This window comes from Sebastes fasciatus, chromosome 16 (assembly GCF_043250625.1).
Source record: "Sebastes fasciatus isolate fSebFas1 chromosome 16, fSebFas1.pri, whole genome shotgun sequence".
Classification (NCBI taxonomy): Eukaryota; Metazoa; Chordata; class Actinopteri; order Perciformes; family Sebastidae; genus Sebastes; species Sebastes fasciatus.
The window spans coordinates 24,350,767-24,365,044 of NC_133810.1; the positions used below are offsets into that span (position 1 = coordinate 24,350,767).

Genomic DNA, 14,278 nt, shown 5'->3' on the forward strand with positions numbered 1-14,278 from the left:
ACAAAAAAATTTGATTAATTTGCAATTAATCGCATTATTATTATGTTCTTATTACCATTTAGCTTGTTGCTGTAATAACTATCAGATACTGTACTGTTTTTTGCTAAATAGCTTATTTCCAGTGCTAGCTTATGGACCTCATGGATTTAGAAAGTCACGCACAAACCGGGATCACACTGAAGTCAGGTCACTTAGTGCAGAAAATCTGCTCTCCCTTGGGTGGGAGTCCTTGTTCAATCATGCCCAAATGGCAAACAAGCACATGTCAGTGGAAATCCCTCTAATTGATGCCATTTCATCCAAATATTCGCACCCCAAGGTAACAGCAAGTCCACATGCTCAAGCAGGCTTTGCCATTTTCTCAGCCAGCCAGCCAGCTGGAATGGTCATTTCTGCTCTGCTGCTTGCTGCTGAAGCCACGAGCGTGGCTATCAGGCTGCAGAACCCACCAGGCTGGATGACCTGGTCTCCATGACAGCAACCAGAGAAAGGAACCAGGCACGAGACGTTAATGTCAGATTCTGCCTCTGTGTCGACGTTCACGCATCTCCAAGGGCAAGGAGATGGAGAGGCCTGCACCACTGAGGACTTACAGTCATGATGGTTTCCTTATGTAGTGCAGCGGCTGAATGTACACACCTGTGCGGTGCAGTGAAACATCCAACAGGCCCAAGAGACTATTACAGGCCAGACAAATCAGTGGAAGAACACAAGAGTAACCACATACAAGACCAGCATGGCCTGCATCTTGTGTCTTTCAATATTTAGGGAATCCTCACTGAGCCACGAGCACTGGAACCAAAATAATTCTGATTGGTTGAAATATTACACTTCATTCATAGGCCAGTAGGGCGTCATTGCTTTACAAGCTAAACATATGCTTAGATATGCACTTTGTAGTGTATTTACATGAATTAATGTAGTTACATGCACTATATGATTACATATTTATGAAGGCTTGTATTAGGGTTGGGCGATTGGACCAATATATCGGCGACTGGCTGAGTACATCATCGGTTGCATTTTGGGGCAATTTTTTGGGGCGATGTATGTCATTTTATTTTGCTTATTAAATGGTCGGCCTCCGAAGAACGAGAGCCACTCAGCCGCTGCTCAGTGGGCAGAGAGAGAGGCAATATATCTACAGACTATCAGACTAAGCATGGGAAGTACATTTTTATCCTACTGTTGGTGTTGCGTCTGTGTCTTTGTTCCCGTGCAACTGCACAGAGCTGACCCCCGCCCGCTCACTCACTCTCATCCCCGGCACAGAAGCTCGGTGTTGGCGGTACGGAGGTCCCCAGGGGACCGCCGGAAGATAATAACCTCATATTTTTATGTTAATAAAATGTATGTATAAATGTGTTGACGTGTTAATTTGCCTATAGAGCATTGAGATCCGATCCCAAGTGGTCACCATCGGTGCTCTGCCATTAGAACGGATCGCAGAACATGAAAATGAGCTTTGAATGCACAAGTGAATTATATGTGAAATATATTTGCTCAATATAAAGACATGAGAAAAAAAAAAACACATCGCCCAGCTCTAGCTTATATTGTAGACTTTGATTTTTCATTAAGCAGCCATGTTAAAAAAAACATTCAAACGATTTATTTCTTCTTTATAGTCTTTCTTCATCAAAAAATATGATAAAATATCATCTTATGTCTATATTTTGAAGAATATCAGGGTTGCCTTGTGTTTTTAAGATGCTTGTGTTTTGCAGAACACTTCTTGTATCTCTTACTGCAGATACAATCAAACTAAGAGACTGTTGCGTCTGTCTACAATGCAAACAATACTCAAAACTATGGATAGTTCTTGTGTAAATGTTGTGTGAATGCTGATTCAGCATACCCTTGCAGGGCAAACATACTGCACACTTTTATCTACAGAATTAATTTGGGGACTAAGATTTAAACAGGTCACAAAGTAATTATACTTCTTCCGTACATCGATTCGATTGACTACTACTTTTGCATACTTTCAGCTAAAGAAACCATTCAAATGTCAAAATGGTATGTTCTTTAAAGACATGTATGCTTGTATTCAACTTTTTTCCCTTTCTTTCATGCCTTTTATATAATGTGCAATGTTTTATGTACAAAGCATTTCTTCTTTCAGCCTTTTCAGTAAATTAATTCCAACTTCCAACTTTTCACAGTATCACAGTTTAGCTTTCAGCTTTTCTAGAAATGTGTTCACTTCTTGCAGTTGAAATGCAGTTTCAGCAGTCAATTCGTCCAGTTTTACATTTCAGTTTCCAGGTTTTTCCCAGCAGTGCAGTGCAATGCCTTAACGGTTTAATACTTTTGAATTTTCAGCAAATGCTTTGCGATTAATTTTAGCTTTCAGCATTCACTCGCATTTTCTGCAGGAAATGCATTTCCTGGTTCATGTTCTATTAACCTAGAATAGCAGGACAGCATGGAATCAGTCATTTTGTGTTGCAGATGGATCTACATTCATCTGATATACAAAATATATTGCAAAATTACAAGATGTTGGTTATTTATCTGCAGATTTGATTTCTCTAAGAAGGTCGAAAGATCTCTGCTAATGGTTTAGATTTTGGATCTCAATAATAATAATAAATAATAATACATTTTATTTAGTGGCGCCTTTCTGAAAACCCAAGGACACCTTACAAGGATCAGTTTAAGACATAGACAGATAGTCCAACCATCTACCTGCAAACAGACGCACCAGCTGGGGCCCTCTTCAGTAGGACCAGAACGCTCAGTCAATGTCAACAGCTTCTGCATGTACATGAACAAGGCTACCAATCTTCCTCCTGTTGGCCACCCACCGTGCCCCCATCACCCTCGGCCCTAGTGAGAAACACTCACGTGGGACCATCTCAGACAAACAGACCAGATAGAAACTGGAGAAAAACCATTTCATTTCATTTTCAGCAGCATCTATTAGCTCTGCCCTATGCTCCGGTGCATTGTTGTAAACAGAAACAGGGCGACTCATTCTGTTCCCCCCGCCATGCAAACTGCTGACTGGGTGTTGTAATAATCACGCATTTGCGCAAGCTATTTGTGTCGCAGGAATGATTAATGTGGAAGTGGATCTCCTCTCTCGAGGGGGCCCTTTGCCAGAGGACTGGAGACTTCACCTGTGGGTGGTCGGTTAGATCTGGGACGCAGTTAGAGGCGAGGATCTATTCACTTTTGGAGAAAAGCCTCATCAGTCTCTAGTTGTTGCACCACTGGGAGCAGCTATTTGTCTCGCCAATGGCCCAAAAGCCTGCTTCACACATTTGGCCCAGAGGAGCTGATTCAGCCCACACTGAAGAGGGCAAATTTTGATCTGTCACGACTTTCACATCACGCCCTACTTAATGCTACATTCTCATCATTTGTGAAGTATTTGGAAACAATTATTCCACAGCTCTTAATTAATATCACATTTAAAAGTCCTGGCTAATTTACTGTATAATGATCAATTTGGATCATCGTTACAGTACGAGGAATAATTCATAAATCATTGTTGTGACAGAACAAAAGCAGTAATGGAGCTTGTAATGTAACGTAACGTGGACTGATACGTGCAATTATGATTAAAGAACTACACTGGCTCTCTAGAGCAGACAAACCTTTGGAACAGTCATGCCAAATTCATACTACAATAGACTACATCATGCCTAATGTGATTATAATGTGTGCATAGAATTGTGTAATAGCTGCACAGTGTGCCCATTATTTGAATAAAAAAACTCACACAGAGCCGCATCCTTAACGCTGACTGCTGCATATTATTATTCCTGAGCCAGTAGTCCCTTAGGGACTGTTAAATGTTTTTGGGGCAGGCCAACTCAAATTATTTTGGGTCCAAAGGGATGTCTTCGCTCCAAAGATACAGACTTGGGCCTGACCCAAAGCAGATTTTATGCTGTAGTGGACAAAACTAGCCTGAGCCAAACAAATAGCAGTTTTACTGAACTAAAGACTTTCAAAAGCATCTGTGAAGTTGCTCGCGGCAACATTTTGCCCCTAAATTGAGGTTGAAGAAACCCTCCTGGGCCAAATACTTGGACTATTACCAATGCTGTCTAGCAATGCTTGAGTGTACATTTTCTAATACTATTGGTCCAGCATTATGTTCTACAATCTCTGGCACAACAAAGTTGACATGGTTTTGACAAAATACTGCACAAAGACTGCGAGAATACAGATATTAAGCCATCCAACGGGGGCACAAATTCTCCACTGAGCATGCAGTTCTTCCTCAGTTTGATGTGTTCCTCTAACCTTTGATTACAGCTGAATTTGTGTGTGAAGCGGCTTAGTTAAATGCCAACAGGCAGACTTCACCGTCATGTACACAAACAATCAGCTTAACAAAGACGGAGCCGCAGCAAAGCTTCCTGCACACAGACTTCACTGTAATGCTTCCTGGTCCTTGTCGTCTTGTTTCCTCAGAGACTGTGACAGAAGTGAGGACAAACATCTACGTGACGAGTTTCGGGCCAGTGTCGGATACAGACATGGTGAGTGTGTGTTTTCTCTTCTCTTTCCTCCTCACTCCAATCAGCACTATGAGTCATCGCATCTAAAGCAGTAGGTTATCCGTGTTCGCTTTACTGTGACAGAAGTAGTTGGAGAGCATTTGTCATTTTTAAGATTCTGCAGCGTGTGAAACCTCCTCTGCAGAGTAATAGAATTTAATATCAGTTGGGACTGCAGAAGTTTTACGAGTTATTAACAATCTTTGCTGTGTATAATAGAAGTGTTTTCCCTCACTTCTTCATTTGTAGTCTGACTCACAGCCTTTATCCACCGGGAGCGTGACGAATAAACGACATGAACATGCAAAATACTTTCCTGCGAATATTATGTGTCTAGGGTTTTTATTGTGAAAGGGAAGAATGGAAGGAGTGGATATGGTCTGCGCTACCTTTGTCAAGGTTTGCCGTCATAATTATAGGCGTAACTCAACCCGTTCCGCAAAACATGATTGATGCATTTATTCGTGTGTGAAAGCTCAGAAAATTGACGTCATTACGGGAAAAAAAGGTTGCTTTTTCACCGCGTAATATTCACGTTCTGTGTTCTGTGTGTAATACAGTGTTATTTTCAATAGATACAACTGGTATTTTAACATCCTATCTTTCAAAACTTCTCTTATTGTTTTTCTGTTTCTAGCTAACATTGTTTTTTACATGTCAGGGATAGATAATTAGGTCTATAAGGTCTAGCTAATTATGAAAAGAACTGAACAAAAACTGTAATTTCAACAAAATCTCAGGTGCAAAAGATCAAGTTATTTTCAAAATAAAGCACTTCAATTCAGTCAGGAAATGAGTAAATAGTATGGTAACCAACCAATCAACCAAAGAAAAGTCTTGCTTGATTTTCCTCTCATGTTTTCACCAACTCTATTGCCACAGCTATTTTAAACCAATATTCCTGTTGTACTCAAAGGTAGTCGCCTTCTGCATGAGCCGATCTACCTGTCCACTTGATGTTGCTCGACTACAAACCTCCTTATAGACAATTTTGACATGGTTGGTAATTTATACATCGTAATCTACTGGCACATTCCCCTCTACGGTCATGCCAACGTATCTTCATACAACTGTTCGAAAAGTTATTCATCATTTTTTGTGTGTTTTCCTGCGGGAGTCCAGCAACACGTGACGAATGTACAGGAACACCTGTCAATCTTTTCAAATTAAACATCCGTCTTCACAGTAAACAACTTAGATAGGTTTAGGCAACAAAACTATTTAGTTAGGTTTAAGAAAAGATCGTGGTTTGGGTTAAAATGACTACGGAAGTGGTGTTGCTTAAGTACGGAAGTCACGTGACAAATAAATCAACGTTTGGGTTAAAATGACTACGGAAGCGGCGTTACTAAAGTATGGAAGTTACGTGACAAATAAATCAACGTTGACTTCTGGTTTCACACGAGATTCGAACACCAGTTTCCTGGGGCAAAAATCTGTTGTTTTTTTTGACCCACCCATCCACCCCAACTTCCTTCCTTTGGCACTCTTTATACTTCCTGGTTCAAGATTACGTGGATTAAATATGAATTGATTTTGTGGGATATAGGCGAATTACAGTGCATTTCTTTTTGTAGGTACAGCTACGAATGGTGTATGAGAACAGCCTGGTCATGAATGCATCACTTCGGGCCACTTCTGGAAAAACTCAGTCAGAAAAGTACAGACTCTAAAATGCTGTTTCCATCACCCACTGAGCTGGACAATATTTAAAAAAATCTGATGGCAATATAGATTGCCTAATAAAAGGGCAGTACTTTAGCTTGACTGTGTAATCACTTTAAAAAATCATTACTAATGAGATTTGCAGCTGATTGTCTTGCAGGTATTTGCGATTAGGCCCTTCATTGTTAATTTCACCACTCAGCTATAACAGTCAAATAGCTTAAAGGGGAAAATATCAACTGTAGTGCAGTTTTTACCAGCAGGGAAAGATGACAATAATATCTTGACAGTGTTACAACAACCAATGTTGTTTGTAGTCAAAATGCTCCATTTTTTAAACGTCACTATTCTCGAGAAACTCCATTGCGAGCACCGGATGACCTCCTTCAAACAGCAGATGCTGGAGATGGTTCACGCTTTGTCTTGGGACCTTATACGCGGCATTTGACATATTTGATCATGCAGCTTTAATTGACCGCCGTGAGCACCGGGTTGTTTCTCCGGCACAGCACTGAGCTGGCTCGACAGCCCGCATGACGTAGCAAGATTAATGGGTTTGTAGAACTTTTGAGTTTTTTTGGCCACACCAGGGGGCGATTATGACAAGTCTCTACCCATAATCTGCTCTGGAAAATGCTTTGTTTGTTTTGTGATATTAAGTCCATTTCATGTGTTATTGCTCATTAAATGATGACTCAAGGGCTACAGTTTTCAGTTCTTTTGGATGGATTACCTAATTTGTTGCAAATTGTATTTATTGAACTTGGGACAGAAGACGAAGTTGTTTGTTTGCATTGGGTAATGTTATGTCATTGTTTGTTTCACTCCTCCAGAATATGTCCATGTGTGCTGGGCACAATAAATAACATATTTAGCCGATTATGTGATAACTGTAGCAGAGACCATATTCAACATTTTGTCAATATAAACGCTGTACTATTTTGATCAATGAGCTTGTACCATTTCCCAGCGATTCACACACTCGCAAAGCAGGTATAGCTTACATTATTTAGCAACACTTAATCACTTTATTACATTTACCTTTGCATATTAACTACGCTGAAATCCCTGCGAGTGATTGATTTTGAAGCCTGTAAACATTTTTCAATCAGCGCAGCTCTGGGTGACATGTGGTCGACTGTGAATAGAAAATATGACATGTTCATACTTCTGTTGATTGATATATGAAGCTCATCTGTACCGTACATTAGAAGAACCAGGAACAAATGATTAAGGTCATAGGATGCTGAGGTAAAAATTTAGCACTAATTAACTTTGCAGACTTTGTCAGAAATTTGTCTTTAGGTCTGTCGCGGTGAAGGAATTTCCCCTGTGGTGATAATGATTGGCTCCACAACGCTGTATACGTTATCATTGCCTTCTTTCTTTTTTGCAAATTACATAATTCATCCTGATTTTAATGCTGTATAATTAAGCTTTATTGTTAGGCTATTATTACGTATATTGTGTCTTTTTAAATGACAAATATGACAGATTTAAATACTTGTTTATGGTTAAATGCAGAATACAGAAGGGCAATGAGAGTCAATGAGATTCTTTGGTTGCGTTTGGTTACTGTCATGCGGAATATCCGCACAAGTAAAAAATGTCGGCACCAGGTAGAGTACTTACTCTGGATGAAGGAAAGGTTGAAGCATGTTGGGAGAAAGAGGACCGACCCGCCGATCTATGTCTATCAATTTTTCCTCTATTGTTGTTGTTGTTGTTGTTCAGCACTTGCACGTGTAGGATGTGACGGTTGGCGTTTGTGGTATTCGTCCCGTCCCACTTCCTTTGTCATTGGACAGCTGGATAAAAAGCTTTTTACCCAAAGTTGAACATTTTTCAACTCCCTCTGCAACTAGAAAAAGAAACACCAAAATAGAAGCTCAGTGCCTTGTCACGCTACTGGCATTGGCTTGTCAATATAGCGCAGTATTACAATATTGCGGTTATTGCGACAGCCTTACTTGTCTTAACACATATTCTTACTACAGTAACCACCCAACACTGTTTTGACCTCTTTTCCCCCCAGAGGCAAATTTTGTAAAATAGAAGTTTCTTCTTTTATAAGCTTTCATATTTAGTCATTGATATAGTTTGTTTGTCTGGAGAAAAATACTTGGATTTATCGGTCAGTGTTGCATGTGCTTGGCTGTACGGATTACTGACGGTCCAGCAAACCTCTGCATGAAGTGACATGTTAACATTTCTTGTTGGACAGTCTAACAAATAACTACAAAAAAAAAACACAAAAATGACTAAAAAGAAATGAGGGACCTCAATTGCAAAACAACTATAAAACGGCCCAAAAATTACCAGAAAGAGAAGCAAAAACAGATGCAAATTGTACGCCGATGATTCCACACTGTATTTTGCAGCAAATACTAGAGGAGAACTAGACCAAGTTTTATCTTCAGACTTAAACTTGGTCTTTGATTGGATAAAACAAAATAAGTTGGTACTAAATATCTCAAAAAACAAATCAATTATTCTGGGATCTAGTCATAAACTGTCATCTATGACCACACTAAATCTCTACTTGGATGGTGAACCGATACAGCAGGTGGAAAAGGTCAAATTACTGGGACTAACTACAGACAGTCAATTGTCATGGGTAAAGCACATTGACACAATTGTCAGGAAAATGGGAAATGGCATCTCCATGGCAAGAAAATGCCTTCCGTATGTTCCTGCACACATTCTGGGACAAGTAGTTAAATCTTTAAGCTTAAGCCACCTGGACTATTTCTCACCTATATGGTCTTCTGCATCAAAAAGTGTGCTGAGGAAATTACAAATTGCCCAAAACAGAGCTGTCAGACTAGTCTTACATTGCCCCATAAAAACGAACACAGACAGCATGCATCATAAACTATCATGTTACAAGTAAAGAAAAGACCCGCCTTAAGCACCGTCACATTCTTTAGTAACAGCAGTTATTCTACTAAAGCCAAGTTTTTATGCAGTCAAATTACCAAATGCAGGGACATCATTTCACTAGAACAGCCAGTGATCATTTTACCTCCCCTCAAAATCTAATGCCTTAAAAAAAGATAGTCATTTATCGTGCCATCAATCACTGGAATAGCTGACCTCTTTAAATCCGTCAGTCCTCTAACAAATCCTCATTCAAATACCATCTAAGAATCCATTACTTGCGCAGCCGATCGATAGTCCAGCGTTGGTCGTGTATGGTTTTTCGTTCTTTTTCCCTGATGTTGGACTTTGAGGCTAAATGGTTGTGGACGATGTGAATGAATGTGAAATTTATATACAGTATGTTTGGAAAATCGGAATGTTATTAGCGTAACACAAATATAATGTTGTATATAGTATGTATGTGATAAATGTCCTTGATTTCCTAAATTTCCTTGATTTCGGACCCCAGGAAGACTAGTTGGAGCCATTGGTATCAGCTAATGGGGATTCTTTTTAAATAAAAATAAAATAAAATTACAATGAGATGCAAAACGACAGTCTTGGACTCTTGCTTCTATGTAGGAGGTCTTTTTGCTATTTGAAGTTAATAGCAGATATTTATTGATATTGTTTCAGATTAGCCATTTTGAAGATTCAGGTCGCCGACCACAGTATGTTGAACTTGCTTTGTGAGAGAATGTTAGCTTTTTACCTTATTAAAACAGACGGTGCTTTATCTTTTTCACCAGATATCACCTTTAGGGTCTCTCAGGGCTCAATTCTAGACCCAATTTTTTATTCTCTCCACATGCTCCACTTGGCAACATCATGAATCAACAGCCCAGAGTACAGTCAGTGGCACACATTGGAAGGCTGCACAGGACATGGCAACCCACTTGTGGTAATGTTTTGTTCGTGAGGTCACCGCAGGTCTTTTCTGTCTGCTGTCAAAGGCAAAATACCTGTTGTCCATACACACTCACCCTCGCCTTTGTCTTATTATCAATGTACTTGCAGCTGCCAAGGTTTTCACAGTTCCCAGAAACAAAGCATCAACATATCGGGTTTCATAAATTTCTGCATTGCTTAGTCAGTTTTATATGATGTCGGGATTTCACTGATCATTACACAGGCAAGACTCTCTGGCCCCAGGCTATGCTGCAGATTCTGTCTCTATCTGCACATGAACGCTGCATAAAGGCTTCAAGCATTTCCTTTCAACATTTTCCACAGTCTAGTCTCAGAAAAATGATCAGGCTTTAGCCTGGAGGAAGCATCACGCTACAGAACAGACGACTTCATAGACTATCATCTTGTAAAACACGTTGCAAGCCTGTAAATATATGTATTGCCATATAGGTTACATATGTTTTTTTTATCTTTTACATCTGTGATATGTGGTGTATAAAGCAAAATCTCTTTTTTTTCCTATTCTTTATGTTTACATTGTTGTGGGCACATCAGAAAGGTCTAGCCAGATACTAGATGTTATTCTGTATGTCGGGGTGGGCGGCGGTGGGGGGGGGGGAATTGATACAGCATAGTAAGACAATATTTTGCGTGTCAATATTGTATCAATACATGGACATCAAGAGTCAATCTTTTATTATATAAGCTATTAACATCTTAACAATTCGACTGCCGCTATTCTGTCTTTCAAAGGTTGTAGCGGGCTCAGTCTTAAAGCTTGAGTGAAGTGATACTGGTATTATATGAAACTACAAAACATAAGGAGTCAGCACAAAATCATTTCATATGTAATCCACATAATGTGTGTAATTGTGAAGTATAAAGAGCACCGAACGCCGCGTAAGGAGGAGGTCGGGGTGGATGGGTGTGTCAAAAAACACCAGACTTTCGCCCAGGAGACCGGTGTTTGTGTCCCGTGTGAAACCACAAGTCGGAGTTGATTTATTTGTCACGTAACTTCTGTACTTAAATTGCGCCACTTCTGGAGTTATTTAAACTCAAACCACAATCTTTTCCTAAACCTAACCGAGTAGTTTGTTGCCTAAGCCTAACCAAGTCGATCTATTCCTAAACCTGAGTAGTTAAATTTTTTTAAAAAGATTCAAGCGGAAATTGACGTGCGTCACGTGTTGCTGGACATTCGTAGTAAAATACGTTGTTGAAAGTCGTGTTGAGGGTCATGAAAGAAAATTGTCTATGTACACAAATTAAATAGATTGAATTTCGTGACTATTTCACGCCTCTTGACCTCCGACCTCAAGATATGTGAATGAAAACTCTGAGATGAACAGATTGAAAACTGTATCTTATTAGATAAAACAGATGCTGACAAACTGCATAATTTGCAGTTGAAAAAGGTCATAAATCGCAATATATCTTATTGTAATACTCATATCGCAAAATGTTACAATAAGATCGTGACTTAAGTATCGTGATAGTATCGTATCGTGGGGCCTCTGGTGATTCCCACCCCCTATTATTCTGTGAATAAGCTTGCATTTTGAGCATTTCTGTTCATTTTCATGTGAGAAAATGTATGTCTGTGCTTACAGAACAATGACTTCCTTCTACTGTATCTATTAAATTCTACCTTCACATTGGTGGAATTTGTTGCAGAGCCACTGAATGGGATTGCATGATATCCACGGGAATAAAACGTTGGTCACAGATCAGCTCTAGGAGCTCTGAGGTTCTCTAAGCAGGGGAGGGAATCAGAGGACAAGGCCGACGATTATACAGTACAGTGAGCAAATGTGGATAGTTGGCTGCACTAAATAAGTAGGTCTTGACTCTGGACTTTAATAATGAGGGGTCTGAATTGCTGAAATGTGTGCCCATTTCCAAAAGGCAGGGTGGCTCAGTTTTTCCCTTTGAGTTTGGAGAATAACAAGGGCTGTTGCATTAGCAAGCGGAGAGCTGCGCCAGGTTTACAGATCAGGTAAATGTGTGGTGTACTGAGGGGCGAGTTGCTTTCATGATCTTAAAAAAAAAAAAGTGTATCTGGGATTTGAAAACACAGTTCTAGTATTCAGAGCCAATGAAGGCAAATCTACAGTAGGTCAGGGTCGTGCGATCGTGTTTTTCTGGTTCATGAGTTCCCAGGCTACAGAGTTCAGAATGATTCGGATGTGTTATTTGAGTGCGGAGCAGGCCAGCCCCGGAGTATTGAGCACTGCAGTAAACGGTGCTGGGAAACAAAAGCACGGACCGGTTTTCTAGGTCAGTTTAAAGGAGAGGAAATGACTAATCCTGGAGGTATTTCAGAGGTGGGAAGCAAGCTTTTTAAGATATTTCCTTGATGTGTTCACCAAAGGAAAAAGTTCTGTATCGGAGACAATTCGCCAGAGTTTAACAGATTAATTTAGGGCAGCTAGCTAGTCATTAAAATAAAGTGAGGAGAATAAGATGTATGCCGTATGCTCTTTTAACTAGGTCTACTTCTTGTTATCGTGTTGTTACCGCGTCATTGTTTTGTCATTTGTTTCCCTCCAGATTGCTTTAATGAGTCATTTAATAAACCTTGTTAACTCTTTAAGAAGCTTTAAATTGAATGTGGTTCCTCACAATATACCACTCCATAAATGCTGCCATTGCTTTTGATTCAATGCAGTAGGAGTATACGCACTCATAAGCTTCATTTCAATATGGAAATGAATGTGAAAAACAGGTTATCCATGCCAATTTGTTGTCATTAATTAGTTCCCTTGAAGCTGTTAAATCACATTGCTTCATGTGTTTTTTAAGGCTAGTGTTTTAGATGGAATGGAACAACATTTAAGGATTATGGAGGATGGAGATCAGCTTATTGCTTTGTGGGAGGGGGAGGCTAGAGGAAGCACAAGCACACTGATATAGCATTAGGTTGTGCTTGGCATTAGTTGTTTGGTCAGAAAAATGTCAGAAAATGGTAAAAAAAAAAAAAAAAAAGTTGATCGGTGTTTCCTAAAGCCCAAGATAACGTCATCAAATGTCTTGTTATGTCCACAACTCAAAGATATTCAGTTTACTGTCATATATAGAGGAGGAAAGTTATTAGAAAATATCCATATTTAAGAAGCTGGAATTAGAAAATCTTGACTTTGGTTTATGACCACAATCATTCCTCCTGAGGGGAACAAGAATGTCCAAATTTCATGACAATCCATCAAATAATTATTGAGATAATTCACTAAAAACCACAAATGTCAACCTGCTGGTGATGCTAGAGGAAAAGTCAGAGGATCACAACAGTCAGTAGGATACATGGTCTGGGGGCCATGAATCCATCTTGTAGATGTACAGATATTTCTCTGGAAATTCTGACCTGCTAGTGGTGCTAAATGAGGAGTCAGGGGATCGCCGAAGTTATTAGGATTCATCCTCTGGATTTCATGACAATCCATCCACCCATTGTTGATCTTTCAGTCTGGACCAGAGTGATGGACTGACCGACTGCCGTTGCCGTCTCTAAGGTCACGTCGCTGGCATGGCAAAAAACGTGAAGCATAAATGTTTGGAGACACTTATAAAACTGAGATGTTCCTAGACAGAGTGCACTCTATATACCCTAGGCCTCTCGTACTGTACATCCAGTGGTCCAATTACCAATCTCTGTTACATCAACTGTCCCAGAAATGTCTGCTTCTCGCTCAGCCCGAGGGCCACTCGTTCAGCCTTCACTTGGACCCCAATACGCCACATCTGCCTTTAGTGTCCCACTATCGCAACAGGAGGGAAGCTAACTGCATAATCGGAGCGAAACTCGAGTGTTAGGCCGATAACAAGGCACGTTGTTCGGAGTCGTGTCTGACCGCGGCAGATTTCTGCAGTGTGTCAAACCAAGACCCAGGATGTTACGATCTTGATGCTGATCTCTGGTAAGTAGGTGGATGTGTTTCTCTACCTCAAGCCTCCCCTTTCCTCACTTACTCTTGCTCATTTTTCTTCTGTCTTTTTCTCTGTATCCCCCCCCCTCTCCTCTCAGAAGGTCTATCTCATTCGCATGTATGCAGTGTCACGGCACATTTACCCGCTTCGCGGTGGGATTTGACAGGTCTGCTCTGATGAAATGGGAAGCGATTGAGGCTGTCACAGGTACCGCGCTGAAGCCTGCTTTGACAAAGATGGCAGTGATGGCCAGATCTCACCATGGTTTCGCAATCTCTGGGAGTAAACATTACTTTAACTATCCGAGACTTTCAGCACACATCAAGCCGTGTGCTTAA

At 40.2% G+C, this 14,278-nt stretch overlaps 1 protein-coding gene across 2 annotated transcripts in view; it reads left to right on the forward strand.

Annotated features, from left to right (window-relative positions):
* Positions 1-14,278, forward strand: part of gabra3 (gamma-aminobutyric acid type A receptor subunit alpha3) — a 126,688-nt gene that overhangs the window by 70,987 nt on the left and 41,423 nt on the right. For both annotated transcript variants that reach the window (XM_074610765.1, XM_074610766.1), the window contains exon 4: positions 4,432-4,499. In XM_074610765.1, coding sequence (XP_074466866.1) covers positions 4,432-4,499 — 68 coding nt within the window. The remainder of the gene's footprint in view (positions 1-4,431; positions 4,500-14,278) is intronic.